At 37.7% G+C, this 14,640-nt stretch overlaps 1 protein-coding gene across 1 annotated transcript in view; it reads right to left on the reverse strand.

The window, feature by feature from the left end:
* Positions 1-261: 261 nt before the first annotated feature.
* The window catches only part of LOC129226608 (uncharacterized), a gene marked incomplete at its 5' end in the record, with an annotated part of 28,428 nt that continues 14,049 nt past the window's right edge, over positions 262-14,640 (reverse strand). The window contains one exon of the mRNA XM_054861236.1: positions 262-531. Coding sequence (XP_054717211.1) covers positions 418-531 — 114 coding nt within the window. The remainder of the gene's footprint in view (positions 532-14,640) is intronic.

Genomic DNA, 14,640 nt, shown 5'->3' on the forward strand with positions numbered 1-14,640 from the left:
ATTTCAATCGTGTAGTTACTTAGTAGTATTTAATAACATTCTAAAATAGTGGGCTTACATTTTTTTCTTTGGTTTTTACGCAGTCGGGTTCTTGTTTTTATTTAACAATTATTTCAGCATCTTAACACACTCGTAAGTCTGTATAAACCCTATGCAATTAAAAACTTGCCACACTACTGTCCTTTTCACGCAATGTCAAGTCTTAAAATTAAAAATTGGTTATTACGTTTAATTTGTCAGAAACAGAACCAAGACAGTACCCGCTGTACAAATTTCTGATTTGTTTTACTAAAGAGTATACAAAACATTACAAAATCACAAAACACCTCATCAAATATGATATTTTTTAATCAGTGAACAGAAAGATGAATCACATATTCGATGCATTTAAGATGATTTTTTGAAATGAATCGTCTTCTACGAATTATTTGCGACTCCGATAATGCAGCATCCAACTCTGGGTCCGGCATTTCCGTTATTTCTGCTAGCTTGGTTGCCACCTCTTCCCAGATCGTCTTCCCCACCATGAACCTATACAGAAAAAAAACATATATAACGTACTATTATACGTAACTATACGTACATATTTTGCACAAAACAGCATTTCTAACGTAAGTACAATACATGAATGCATAATAGGGTGATCACAAACTACATGGAAAAAAACTTTTTTCAACTAATCTTTTGCGGCACCCCCCTAAAATGTGCCAATAGACTAGAAAATGTGATTTTCAAAGTTTCAAGTTATTTCGATGATATTGTTACGAATTCTGTAAATAGTAATTATTGTAGTATAACGTAACCTGTAAATAGTTTCTTGTAATGAATATACAACCCCTTTACATTCGGCTGAAGTATACGACCCTTCTATTTCTTTTTTTTTCATTGATAAAATTTGATAACGGTCTACGCATTTCGAGAAGCATTTTAGTACAGTAAAATTAGGCCAAAAAATGGCCAAACCCAAACATCAAAAAAAAAAAAAGGTGAAACCTGTTGCAAATTACTTCTTACCCTTCCAGCAAGAAGGGTTAAAAAGTCCCAGCACTTTGCGCGTCGGGTTTTGGGGGGAAGGGGGGGGGGGGCGAAATAATCCTCTATTTAAATAAAAATAATTTCTATTACTTAAAAAAAATTCTCAAACCTCGCAGAAACCACTCTATAATAGTTAAATAATAAACTCTCACAGAAAAAAATTCTAATTAACAGGGGTGCACAGGCGGGGAGGGAATGGGGGGGGGGGGGTTCATGGAGCAGCTTTGCGTCATTGGAATTTTTAAGGCAGTTTTTTCAAGGGATATTTCTTTCTTTTTTGAGGGCTTTTATTCTGGATGCATACTCCGTCACACTTAAGGGGTGCGCCATCACTTTTTTTTTTGGGGGGGGGGGGGGGACCCTGAATTTACATTCTAAAATCAACTATTGCAGTAAAGTTCACGAAAAAATTTCCCTTATTTAAACTTTTCCGAAGTACAAAATGCCACACAATGATATGGTAATGTCAAAATGATAATTCTAAAAGATCTAAGCGAGCTCAGTAACCAAATTGTTTGTGACTGGAGTTATTAAACTGTTTAGAGCGCTGGAAAACAAAATTCCTGTGCAGCATAAAAAAAGTCCAAATTGACCAAAGTTTCCCTACTTCTTCTTGATTAACAAACTTCAACTAGTCTACAATCTTTTGCCATCACCGTAAGGGGGAACAAACCGAAATTGCCAATAGTGAGACGGGCAATGCTGCAATTCTGCACCCTCTAAGTCGGAGGGGGTTCTTATTTGCAAACACCGAGCTACCTCTCTTTTACGCAACTGGTTGTGTGAATTATGCTAAATATGCAGACAAATACTTTCAACACTATCTCAAACTTTTGAGTACATTATGCAATAAAAAAAATTAGATCACATCAAACATCAGCTAAAACATCAGCTATCCAACGATCTAACGCAGTGACAAACTCAAGTGGTCTAGAACCTGTAGTGATTCAACGATAGAACAAGTCTTGGTGAGAGCAATGAGCAATACAACAATAGAATGCTAAATATTTACACCTTTTGTCTCCTAGTTTGGGAAATCACAATCCGTTTTTAAAGCCCCCAGAAGTTTCTTCCCTCTTAAGTTGGTAGTGGTATTGCTCGCTGATGATAAGGTGAGTTGTGATGAGACCTCGTTGCGTTCGGGTAGTAACATCAAAGGATATGGAAGAAAAACAATTTTGCGGCATTTCTTTGTAAAAGAGGTAAACAGTTATGTCTTTAGCCTCTGTTACGAGAGTACACTGTTATAACCAGGGGTTCCAGACGAGTGAATATATTCCCTCTAAGGTGAAAGCATAGTGCCTGAAGGTGAAACACAGGCCAGGAAATAGAGCAGAGGAGCCGAAACAGCATGCTATCACAGAAAGACTTATTGCGCATGCGCTTTTGCCTTAGCCATACATTCAGATTCAACCACCTCAATATGGCGGACAAATGATGATTGCGTTTATGTGTCTTTCACATTGAAGAAGTACACTATTGGATTAAAACCCAACTTTTCTAGGATTAATTATCCGAAATTACAAGTAAGTACAACTTTTGATCACTTTGTAGCTTTTAGGGCTTTCAAACATAGTTAAAAGTTTTTAAAAGTGCATTTATTACTTTTCAGTTACCGTTACTTCAGTTTACCGTTACTGTATGATAGTTAGCATGGAATATAGATCTTAAGGAGCTGGCACTGCCTATAAAAATAGTTAAAAAATGATGACTTACCCGCAGAGCGTAGTTGGAAGGCTGGAAGGGTAATGAATAATGAATTGGATACATCAAAAATAGGAAACATGAATTGGTTTAATGGATTGGGTTTATTAATGGAAAGAATTAAAGGAATGAGTACGAGCGTATACATATGCGTCCGAAGAGGCGGACGATCCTATCCAGTCTCCCCCCCCGTTATTCCGAGGAGACAGAAGTTTGTTTCTTTTTGTCAGGGGGAGGTGGTGCCCTCTTCCGAGGGTGGGACAGAACTGAACAGTTACTATCGTGAAATTTCCATCATTCAAAACGCTGCTAAAATTATCTCTCATTATTTTCTTGAGTACTAGATAAGCAGCTTTTATTATTCACCAAAAAAAAAACCCCATCGGCAAAAAGGTTATCAATAATCAACAAGTGAGAACCTTAATAAAAATGATTCCTGAGCTTCGTAGATTATAACAGAAAGCTAGCCGAAGAAGAAAATCTCATCTCTCTCAGTCTAGCTCCTTTTTTTTTTTTTTTTTTGCTTTTTCATTCAAGTGTTAGAATCATTTCCTGTTAGCGGTTATGTCTCGGTAGCGTTAAAAATTTCTTTTGGTTTTTTAAGTGTCGAAAAACTTTATGTGCATTTTATTTTGTTAATCTTGATTAACGTTTATGAAACGATTTTGTTTTTCCATAACTGTAATATCCCTGAATATTTTTGGCTCTTCATGTAAATAATCCATAAGTACAGCTATGCTTCATTTTCGGAATGCGTCATGTTTTAGTATATGTATAATTTCTCACATTATTTAAATAATTACTCGTCTTTAAATCATAACGTATTTGTGACACATCTTTGATACCAAGTAAAGGGGTAGATATTTATTGTTTTATTAATTTTTAACATTACATGTTTTTAACGGCCCCAGAGTTATTATTATTAATATTATTTATTTTACGAATTTTTAAGAAAACGATAAAGATTTCACTGGTCCGCAAAGTTTTTCATTTGCTTTTACCGCGCCCGTGGGTCAAAACAGGTTGAGAAACACTGAGTTAGAGCACGATCAGATGAATTAAAGCAGTGAGCACTTCTTAACTATGTTGAAAACTCTAAAATATGATCAAATGCTGTAATTACTTGTTCTAATCATTTCCAGTACCGAGTTCAATGTGAAAAATGTCCAAAACGTAGAATATCATAAATCAAAACAAAACTTAAAAAAGAAAAAAAAAAACACAACTGTATTCAAAAACGCACACAATACGGGGGAGGGGGGAGGAGGATCTATAGTAAGGGTGCCATTTCTCTCTCCGAAGGTTCCTTTTTTTCACTCCGGCTGTCTATTTTTTAAAAGGTGCCTGTTTTTCACCCTATTTAGAGGTGCGATTTCGGCTCCGTATTGGGTGTCGCTGGTGAACAAGCGTTTCTCCCCTGAAAGGTGCCGAATGCATCCTGTAGTTTTAACAGTGTAGTTACTATCTGTAAAGATGTGTAAGCCCAAACCATCTTTTACACCGAATGGTATGAACAGTAAAGATGGAATAACAAATTGTTAAGAACTTCTGATACGAGTTATGAGCGGATCCTTCATCAGTATTCGATGAATCTGGTTTCAGAAGGAAAGAAATCTTGTATCGTTAAAGTGCTATTATCTAATCAAAAGGTTCATCCAACATCACAGAACGGACAGCTGGTGTCATATATGAGGCAGTGAGAAGCAAAGGGATGTAAGTGGACATTTTCAAGTTTTGAATAAAACGCGTTTAAAGATATGATCCTAGGTAGGTTTTCATTTATTTTCTTTTCTAAATCATGCTGTATAGAAGCAACTATCAGGTCTACTCTTGCCTCAAGATAGAGGAGAGGTTCACCAACCATTTGTACTGGTTATCTCCAAATTTTTAATTTTGCCACTTGCATCCCTTTGCTTCTCACTGTCTCATATGTAATAGATGGAAGATACCTGCTTGATCATATTTTTGGTAATGATCTCTAAGCTTCAAGGAAATATGCCAGCAATGCAGTGTATAGGTAATTTGTAAGTGTGGGAAAGCTAGTTTCATTTTTGATGGGTGCAAAGAAAGCACCACAGAAATATAATCTGCGTCCTATTACAACAGCCAAGCCTTCTGCTCTAGAAGACTTTCTGCATCTCAAATCTTGTGCTTGCTCTGAGGAGTTCATTGGATGTAGTGAATGTTTGAAAAGTCTGAAAGTGGACTGAAGTGCTCAATTATATGCACAAACTGTGTTAGACATAGCTGCAACAATAACGATTTTGCTGAGGATCTAGATTCCGAAAAACATCTTGATAACGAAGAGTTTTTGTTACAAGCTTAGGAGAAATCATTTGAAAGCAAAAAACAGTTCAGCCTAATATTTCTGGCCATTTAATCAAATGTGCACCATCAGGAGGGGGTGGGGGGAGGATAATATTTTAGTATATAATTTCGTTTTGGGGGGTGAGCTACTGTTCTTATGGGGTGGACACTGGACAGTCCTGATTTAATGCATTTTTGATTTGCATGAAATAATACTTCTGCTTGAAATAAAGGGGGGGGGGGGAGTGAGGATTTATTTTATTTGGCGGAAGGGGGGGTGCTGTAGCTTTGAGAGGAGGTGCACCATCGATCTTGGAAGATGGACACACTCGATTTCTAACTTTAACTTAGCATAAAATAATATGTTTCCATATGAAATGTATGGCGGGGGGTTCGGGGGTACTGCTTCGTTTGACGGGGATAGGGGACTCTGTAGTATTGGTGGGTTATGTCATCCTTCTTGGGGGGTCAAACACCTTTAATTTCATGCTTTTAAATTTAGTAAAACATAATATTCTCACTTTAAATTTACTCTAAAAATTCTGGAAAAATACCCAAAACAGCAATTTTTAGATGCCCTCCATTCCAAAACCCGACTCACAATGGGGTGGGGACTGTTCTTATTGAGAGGGTAATAAACAATTTGCACCAGGTTTAGCTTTTTTTTTTTTTGGATGTTTGGGTCCGACCCCTATTTTTACTGTACTATTTCGAATCTTGTGGAATATTTGAGAGCTCTCTTTTCGGTGTGTATATAAGCCGTTACGCTGGATAAAAAGTTTAGTTTGGATTGAGAATTTGTTCTGAGAGTGTATTAGCTCTGTTTATTGCGAGGCATTTCGCTGTGTTGTTTTCGTATTTGGAAGTAAATACGTGTGTAACCGCTGAGTTTACGGTGTTGAGTGATATTTGTTTAATTGCTGATGATTAATTTAGCAGTTGTTAACGATTTCTCCTGCACATCGTGTAAATAAAGCTCCTGTGTTTTTATCAAGAACTGTGTCTTCCTTTCAAGAAAGTTGGAAGTGTCGCCGGATCCGTTACAATTGGCGCCCAACGTGGGGCTTCTTCTGGACTTTCTTGGAGTAAGTGTGACTTTGGACATTTTTCATAAAGACTGTTTGAATTTATAGACTTTGTTTTTATGGTGATTACTCGCGCAATGGATGATCAATTAAAACAACTTCTGGAAGCAATTAATGCTGTGAAAAGTGACTTGACTGAAAGTTTGACGGCTAATCAAGAACAATTAAAAAATGATATGGCGGCTAATCAAGATCAATTAAAAAGTGATTTGACTGCAAGTTTTACAGCAAATCAAGACCAATTAAAAAATGAATTGACTGCAAGTTTTACGGCTAATCAAGAACAATTGAAAAGTGATTTAACGATGCTGAAAAATGACCTAGCTTCTAACCAAGAGGAAATTAAAAACGACCTTACTTCAGTAAAGACTGTGATGGAAAATAAATTTAATGAGATAGAGCATCGAGTTGATGCTTTTGATGAAAAATTTGAAACAGTAGAAAACCTTAGAGGAGAGATGGTAAGTAGAGGGACCCAGCTACCTTTTCCCCCTTTAGAAGAAACGCGCCAGAGTTGTCCACAAGTCACCTGGTAGAAAAGTGCAATGTTTGGCGATCATCGCATTTCTTGGCGATCGCGCATCGGCTTTTTTTCCCCCTCAATCCGTTGAAACTCGGTAGGTTTCGATTCAATAATAAACAGCTTTTTCTCTTGGGGTTTACTTCATGCCCGTTAATTTTGAAAATTAGTCATCTCAAAATAGATTACTAAAAATAGTAGCCGATAATTGATAATACAATTGCAATTTTTTAAGAGAAGACGAATGCAAATCATTTTTACAAACATCATAATCTAATAAGATAATCGTTTTTTTTTTATTACTATACAAAAATGTTATTTCTTAAAAACTGATAACTTTCTTTTTTCAGCACATAATTTAAAATTAAAATTTTCTTTTTAATGTTTTCAGGAAAACAAAAAGTGCAAAGCAAATTAAAGCAATGCAGCTAAATTCTTGTATTATAATCCTTTTTATTATAACAATTATAATTGGAAAAATAGGTTTAGAAAAATTTTAACTTTTCTTTTCAATAGTTTACTTTCAGTGAGCAAAAAAAAAAAATTGTTTTTGAAACTGCTATTTGTACGTGAATGCTAGATAGTATTGTTTTCATGAAAAATAATAAAAATACAGAACCACAAGAAATAATTTAAAAACTCTTTTATTAAAGAAATCAAAGCAATATATAATTACATGGTAAAAGCTATAATTTTTGAGTAGTAACAAAAAAAGACTAAAATATACTAAAAACAAACAAAAAAAAAAAAAAAAAACTGATGAACTTATGCATTTCAAGTATGCCATGTCAATGAATTGTTTAATATTCAGGGAAATATTAATAAAGCAAAGATAATCATACATTTCAGTGAGGACCTTTTCTGTCATAATTTGAAAAATTATTACTAGTAAACTTCAAAAATTACAAGTCAAAATTGCAATTAAGACATCCGCCGGACATTTATCGCCGTTTTGAAGAAAAAAAAAAGTCGATATCAAAGCAGAATCAAAAATTAACATGTCTGCAATTTCATTTCAAAATTCTATAAACAGAAACTTTTTCGATGTTTTTTATAAATTTAACAACTACTGATTAATCTCTACTGATGCTTAATGCATAAAACATAACTAGTAAACAAATGCAACAGAGATAATTTTAGACATGTTTTTAAAAATAACCAATAATATTATGCATATTTAAAGATGCTGCAATTCTACAGAATTATGCAATTCTACAGAAGAATAAATTTGTTTGGAAGATTTGTATGATTTAACGAAAATCAATGAAAACTATAACAAGCGAAAAATAAAAGGAAAACTTTTTAAAAAAACGTATACATTTGATTAAACTGCAATATTTTTTAATTTTGAAAAGATCATTTTGTATCAACTACTCAAATGTTAAATACTTCTTTTCTTATAAGCAGGTATCAAAAGTCATAAAACGATCAAGCAAAACATTGTAAACATTTTAATAGTTGATTATAATCAATTAAAATAGCAGGTGCACCAGCGGTGAGACTTTTTTTTCTCTGCAATTTTTTACTTATTCTTTGAGAAACATTAAACTAATTTATTTAAAACATTTAACTGCAAACACAAATAAACTAATTTGTTCAAAACATCTAACTGTCAATGATGGAGAAATAAAGAGCGTCATGATCATTAAAACAATCAGTGTGCAACGATACTGTTTTGTTTTCGATTCTGTTGGCAATAAAATTGCTCGCCAAATAAAGCAGACAGCAGCTTCAAGGCCGTTCGCCAAGAAAATTAATAAATATCAACAAATTAACTCATCTCCAAAGGTTTTTAATGACAAAAGCAATTAAAATGAATATTAAAGCACAAACAATTGCAAATTAAATAAGGAAAATTCATTAATTTTCCAAACAGAGCATTATTTACCACACGTCAGCGAGTGTAGATACATTTGAAAATCATTTTTTAAGTAGAAAAAGAACAAAAAAATGTCGCCCTTACCTGTGAAATGTTACAGCACTATCCTTAGAATACTTTTCTTGACATCCGAAAGCACAGCAGTAATGTACCATCTTCAAAAAATCATTTAAATTCTAGAACAGTTAAAATTTATTAACGATTGCGATCAACCACAATGCAAAATCCCATGCGGTAGTAGAAACCGGTTAACAGCTAACCGGAATTCCCTCCACACATCACGTGACTTCATCTTGGGGACGGCTTTGGGGTTGCTCTGCGCTCTCTACCCCTATTCCTTCTCAAAGTAGAAAACCGTATCGCAACAGTTGAAAATCATGTGGATCAGAAAATTAAAATCATGGAAAGGAGATTGGCGACCGCGGAAAGCAGCTCTGTACAGTTTGGCGCTCCCACATCGGTTGCTCGACCGTCCATTAAACTTGCCACATTTGATGGGAAAACTTCGTGGCAGGTTTTCAAAACTCAATTCATGATAGTGGCGGAAGCGAACGGATGGGACTCTGCTACCAAGGCCTGCCATCTTGCAGCATCCCTGAGAGGTGATGCAGCGGACATTCTTCAGACCCTTCCGGACGGCCAGCGCCTGGATTTCGCCGCCCTCACATCTGCGTTGGAGCTTCGCTTCGGTGAGAAGTGCCAGAAAGATTTCAGCCGACTCCAGTTGAAGTCCCGTTTCCAGAAAACCGGGGAAACCCAGAAAGAGCTTGCGGCGGATATCGAGAGACTGTCTCATCTTGCTTTTTGCGACTGCCCTGCGGATGTTCGAGACAATCTGGCGCTCAACTACTACATTGACGGGGTTCGAGATCCGGAAATCCAGAAAGCTCTACGGATGGCGGATGTCAAAGACCTGAATTCTGCTGTTGTGTATGCGATGAAGTTGGAGGCCGCCCAGCAAGCAACCCGCAGGGATCGCCATTCAATCCGCGGTGTGAAAACTGATGAGCTTGATCCGGTTTCGTCACGTTTTGCTGAACTTGAAAAGCAAATAAAAGAAATTGCAGGAACCCTCAAAAGGATTTCGGCTCCCAAGGACCAAAATCGACAACCACTTAAGTGCTGGAAATGCGGCGGCGAGGGTCACTTACGAAGAAACTGTGAAGCTCGCCAAGAACCCAGAGGGAAGAGCACCTCTCCCTCTCAGGTCCAGGGAAACTAAGCCATGGCAATCTCGCGGGGCGGAGGTCGCCAAATTGGAATGAGCCCCATCTTAAAGTTTTCCAGATTTCATCGACGAGTGGCGGCAGTAATGGACTGTTTGTTTAAGCATATGTAAACGGGTTTCCCTGCGAACTGATTATTGACACTGGAGCCAATGTTACAATCATTAGAACAGATGTGACTCGTCAATTTGGACTCAACATTCTGTGGACGCCGCCCTGCGTTACCCTCCAAACTGTGACAGGTGAAAAGATCGAGATTGAAGGTAAAGTGAACTTAGAAATTGTGTTTGGAAATGCCACTTACCATCACACGGCATTCGTTGCTGCTATCACAGACCCCTTCATTCTCGGATTGGACTTCTTAAAGAAGTATGACTTCAACCTCGACTTCACGACTAATAAGCTGCACTCGATGAGAGAACACATAGCCGTTTTCCCCGCAGAAAGTGATGTACAATCCGCTCATCAAGTAATAGCCCAAACAGATTTATCGATTCCCTCAAGGTCGGAATCATTAATACCTGGCTCCATTGAAGAAAGCAATAGTTTTCGATTTGGACTCATTGAATACCCCAACTTAAGCAATAACCCAAAAGGAGTGCTGGTAGCATCTACGCTTGTGGACCATTCTAAAGATGTAATTCCTGTGCGAGTCGTCAACGTGAGTGAAAGGCCAAGGAATATCCGGAAAGGTGAAGTGTTGGCAACTTGTACTCCAGTAAACTGCATCATTAGAAGAATCAATTCCCCCGAGACTGTGTCTTCTGAGTCCTTGACATCGAAGTTAATTGGGAGTGCGCCATTATCGAAAGATCAAAGAACTGCTGCGGAACAATTGGTGGACGACTTCAAGCATCTGTTTTCATCTACATCGGAGGATGTGGGCCGGACGAATTTAACTCAGCATAGGATCTACACTGGAGAACACCCCCCTATTAAACAGCATCCAAGACGACTACCGTTCGCCAAGAAGGAAGAGGTTGAGGCCCTCCTGAAAGAGATGAAGGAGAATGATGTCATCGAACCGTCGTCCAGTCATTGGGCCTCTCCCATCGTCTTGGTCCGAAAGAAAGATGGCTCCACCAGATTTTGTGTCGATTACCGACGGCTGAATGAAATCACCAAGAAAGACAGTTACCCTCTTCCACGGATAGACGACACCTTGGACACTCTTTCCGGACACAAGTGGTTTTCGACCCTGGACTTGAAGAGCGGCTACTGGCAGGTTGAGATACACCCTGATGACCGAGACAAGACAGCGTTTACAACTGGACAAGGCTTATGGCAGTTTAAAGTGATGCCCTTCGGCCTCTGCAATGCACCAGCTACGTTCGAGCGTCTTACGGAGACAGTGTTAAGAGGACTTTCCTTCGAATCCTGTCTGGTCTACTTAGACGATATCATCATCGTGGGACGCAGTTTCGAAGAACATCTGGCAAATCTTAGGAAGGTGCTGCAAAAGCTTAAGGAAGCCAATCTGAAGTTAAGCCCGTCCAAATGTAATTTGTTCCGCCGGGAAGTGAGCTACCTTGGTCACATCATCTCTTCTGAGGGTGTACAAACCGATCCAGAGAAGGTATCTGCGGTCAAGAGTTGGAGTCGTCCCGAAAACATCCATCAGCTGCGAAGTTTCCTGGGGCTCTGCACGTACTACAGGAAGTTTGTGAAGGGTTTTTCCAACATTGCACGACCTTTGCATAAGCTGACAGAGAGCAAGCAAAAGTTTGAATGGTCCAAAGAATGCGAAGATGCATTTCTATGACTGAAGGAGGCTTTAACATCAACGCCTATCCTCGCCTATCCTCAGCCTGAAAAATCCTTCATCCTGGACACTGATGCGAGCAACGAGGGCATCGGAGCTGTTTTATCCCAAGAAATCGGACGGCATGGTGGAGAGATTTAACCGCACAATCCTGAATAATCTCTCGCTTATGGTATCCAGAAATCAACAGGATTGGGACAAGAAGTTTCCTTTGTTCCTGCTGGCCTACCGCAGTGCTGTCCACGAGACTACCGGATTTGCCCCATCTCAGATGCTCATCGGACGAGAGCTTCGACTACCTTGTGATCTCGTCTTCGGTCGTCCTCCGGATGCGCCTTCATCGCCTGAGGAGTACATCCAGGATCTCCAGGCCCGGTTGGAAGACGTTCATAACTTCGCACGAGAGCGAATCAACATCGCGGTGGAGAAGATGAAGACCCGATACGACACAAGGTCTACTGGACATGAATTCAACGAAGGCGACAAGGTTTGGTTATGGAATCCCATCCGACGGAAAGGTCTTTCACCCAAATTGCAGTTGCATTGGGATGGACCCTAAACCGACTGAATGACGTCGTAGTGAGGATCCAAAAATCACCTAATGCAAAACCTAGGGTTGTACATTATGATCGGTTAGCCCCATACTATGGCCATAGTTCATGAGTATTACGTAAACAACCATGGTTGATAACATAAAAGTTGTAGATAATTTTTTTTGCTTTTAATGTTTAGTAATATTTCTTGTTATTATTGTGTTTCCTATGCATTATTGGTTATTATGTTATTATTTAATGTGTGTATTTGTGAACTTGTGATAGAAGTTTGGCACCCTTTCTGGGGATTGTACTGCCCGGGACGTGCAGTCCTTAGGAAGGGGGCAATGTTACGAATTCTGTAAATAGTAATTATTGTAGTAACGTAACCTGTAAATAGTTTCTTGTAATGAATATACAACCCCTTTACATTCGGCTGAAGTATACGAGCCCCCCTATTTCTTTTTTTTTCATTGATAAAATTTGATAACGGTCTACGCATTTCGAATCTTGTGGAATATTTGAGAGCTCTCTTTTCGGTGTGTATATAAGCCGTTACGCTGGATAAAAAGTTTAGTTTCGATTGAGAATTTGTTCTGAGAGTGTATTAGCTCTGTTTATTGCGAGGCATTTCGCTGTGTTGTTTTCGTATTTGGAAGTAAATACGTGTGTAACCGTTGAGTTTACGGTGTTGAGAGTGATATTTGTTTAATTGCTGATGATTAATTTAGCAGTTGTTAACGATTTCTCCTGCATATAGTGTAAATAAAGCTCCTGTGTTTTTATCAAGAACTGTGTCGTCCTTTCAAGAAAGTTGGAAGTCTCGCCGGTTCCGTTACAATATTAACACGTGCCGCAAAGAGGCTAAAGTTACAAAAATTAGCAATTTTTAGCAAAAAATCGTAGTTTTTAATCTGTGAAACCAAAACTATTCATTCTAGAAACTTCGTTCTGGTTTCATTTTATAGGGAATTTTATTCTCTTTAAGTCTAATTTCATTTGAATTCTTGTAAAAACTGATTGAACATTATTCAGGATTTTCCAAGTCAGGTCGTAGCTATTATCCTCAAAATCGCGTAAAAAGAATGAATCATTAAAAAATAAATTGTATTAGTTCTTTTAGTTAATGGTTGTAACCCCCTTACAATGCTAAGTAATCAGAGCAAAAACAGCAATATTATCAGAAATGTTACAGTGAAACCCCGTTACAAAGAATACCGCTACAACGAAATATTCGATTTAACGAAAGAAATTTTCAGCCCTGATTTGATTTCCATTACGTTGCTTGAATTTCATTACTACTAAAACCTCGTTACAACTAAAAGTTCTAGTAATTCGAAGTTCGTTGTAACAGGATTTCACTGTACAATAGTTATGTCTCTAAAACTCAAAACTAAAACAAACAACTGCGTGTAAAACATTTGAAGTTAGCTGTAGAGGTCTTAAATACGGAACGTTGCTTTATTCCTCGGTGGTCAGAGCTAAGCAATATCTTAAAAATCTCAGTCTTGTAAAGGTTTTCGACCCCCTAGAGAAAGGAAAATTTACGATTCCCAGGAAAGTGGTCTATGTTCAATGTTCTTAGACGGGGACTTGTTAGGGCTTCTGCAGGGCAAAACTGCGTTTTGTGAATACAGTTGCTACAGAAAAAGTTTTTGTATTTAGCAAATCTCTACCATACGTTAGAAGTTGGTTTAAAAGAAGATTTGATTTGCAAAATAGGTACGTCCACTAGTCCTCAACCAGATATTTTTCAAGAATTTAAGGATGAATGGTATAGATAGGAAGCAATCCAAAGCAAGTACATAAGATTAAAAACAAAATAAGCAATCCTGGTGAAATTTCAAGCTTTCTTTTTGAGAAATAAAATCAGCAGCAGCTTAGGGATGACTACAAGCAATTCATTCATCTTTGCCTAACTTGTTTAGGGAGTCTTTTTAAAAACAACGTTATTTTTCGAGTACCTGGCGCTGTTCATCGCACCAGATGGATGACAAGGGCCATATGAGGTAGTGAGAAGCAAAGGGATGTAAGTGGACTTTTTAAAGTTCTTTATAAAACGCGTTTAGAGTTCAGATCCTAGGCTTTTATTGAACTTTTTTTCTAAATCATGCTATATAACAGCCCCTAACAGAGCTACTAGTACCATATCTTGCCCCTAAGCAGAGTAGAGGTTCCCCTGTCATTTGTTCTGATTATCTCCAAAATTTTAATTCTGTCAATTACATCCCTTTGCTTCTCACTGCCTCATATACTCTTTCAAAATATATCTTTTCATGGATTAGATTTCCTTAATCGATTTAGAGGTAAAAGGTATTGAAGGTATTTGGTTGTTTATCATCGATATTTACGGAAAAGTATGGTTTATGTCTGCGATTCAGCTTTGGCCCCCAACCAAGATCTATAGTTAGCAAAATCCTTGGTTCAATACTAGAGTATTTATGAAGATGATGTAGGCACAGAACTACATAAAATAATTAGACATCTGTGGTCCTAAACTCAGAGAAGGTTGCATTTCATTTCCCTTTTTAAATAATGCTTTAAAAAAAAAGAAAGATCAAAACAAGGGAGGCTGCAAAATTAGTAGGA

This window comes from Uloborus diversus, chromosome 7 (genome assembly GCF_026930045.1).
Source record: "Uloborus diversus isolate 005 chromosome 7, Udiv.v.3.1, whole genome shotgun sequence".
In the NCBI taxonomy this organism is placed as follows: Eukaryota; Metazoa; Arthropoda; class Arachnida; order Araneae; family Uloboridae; genus Uloborus; species Uloborus diversus.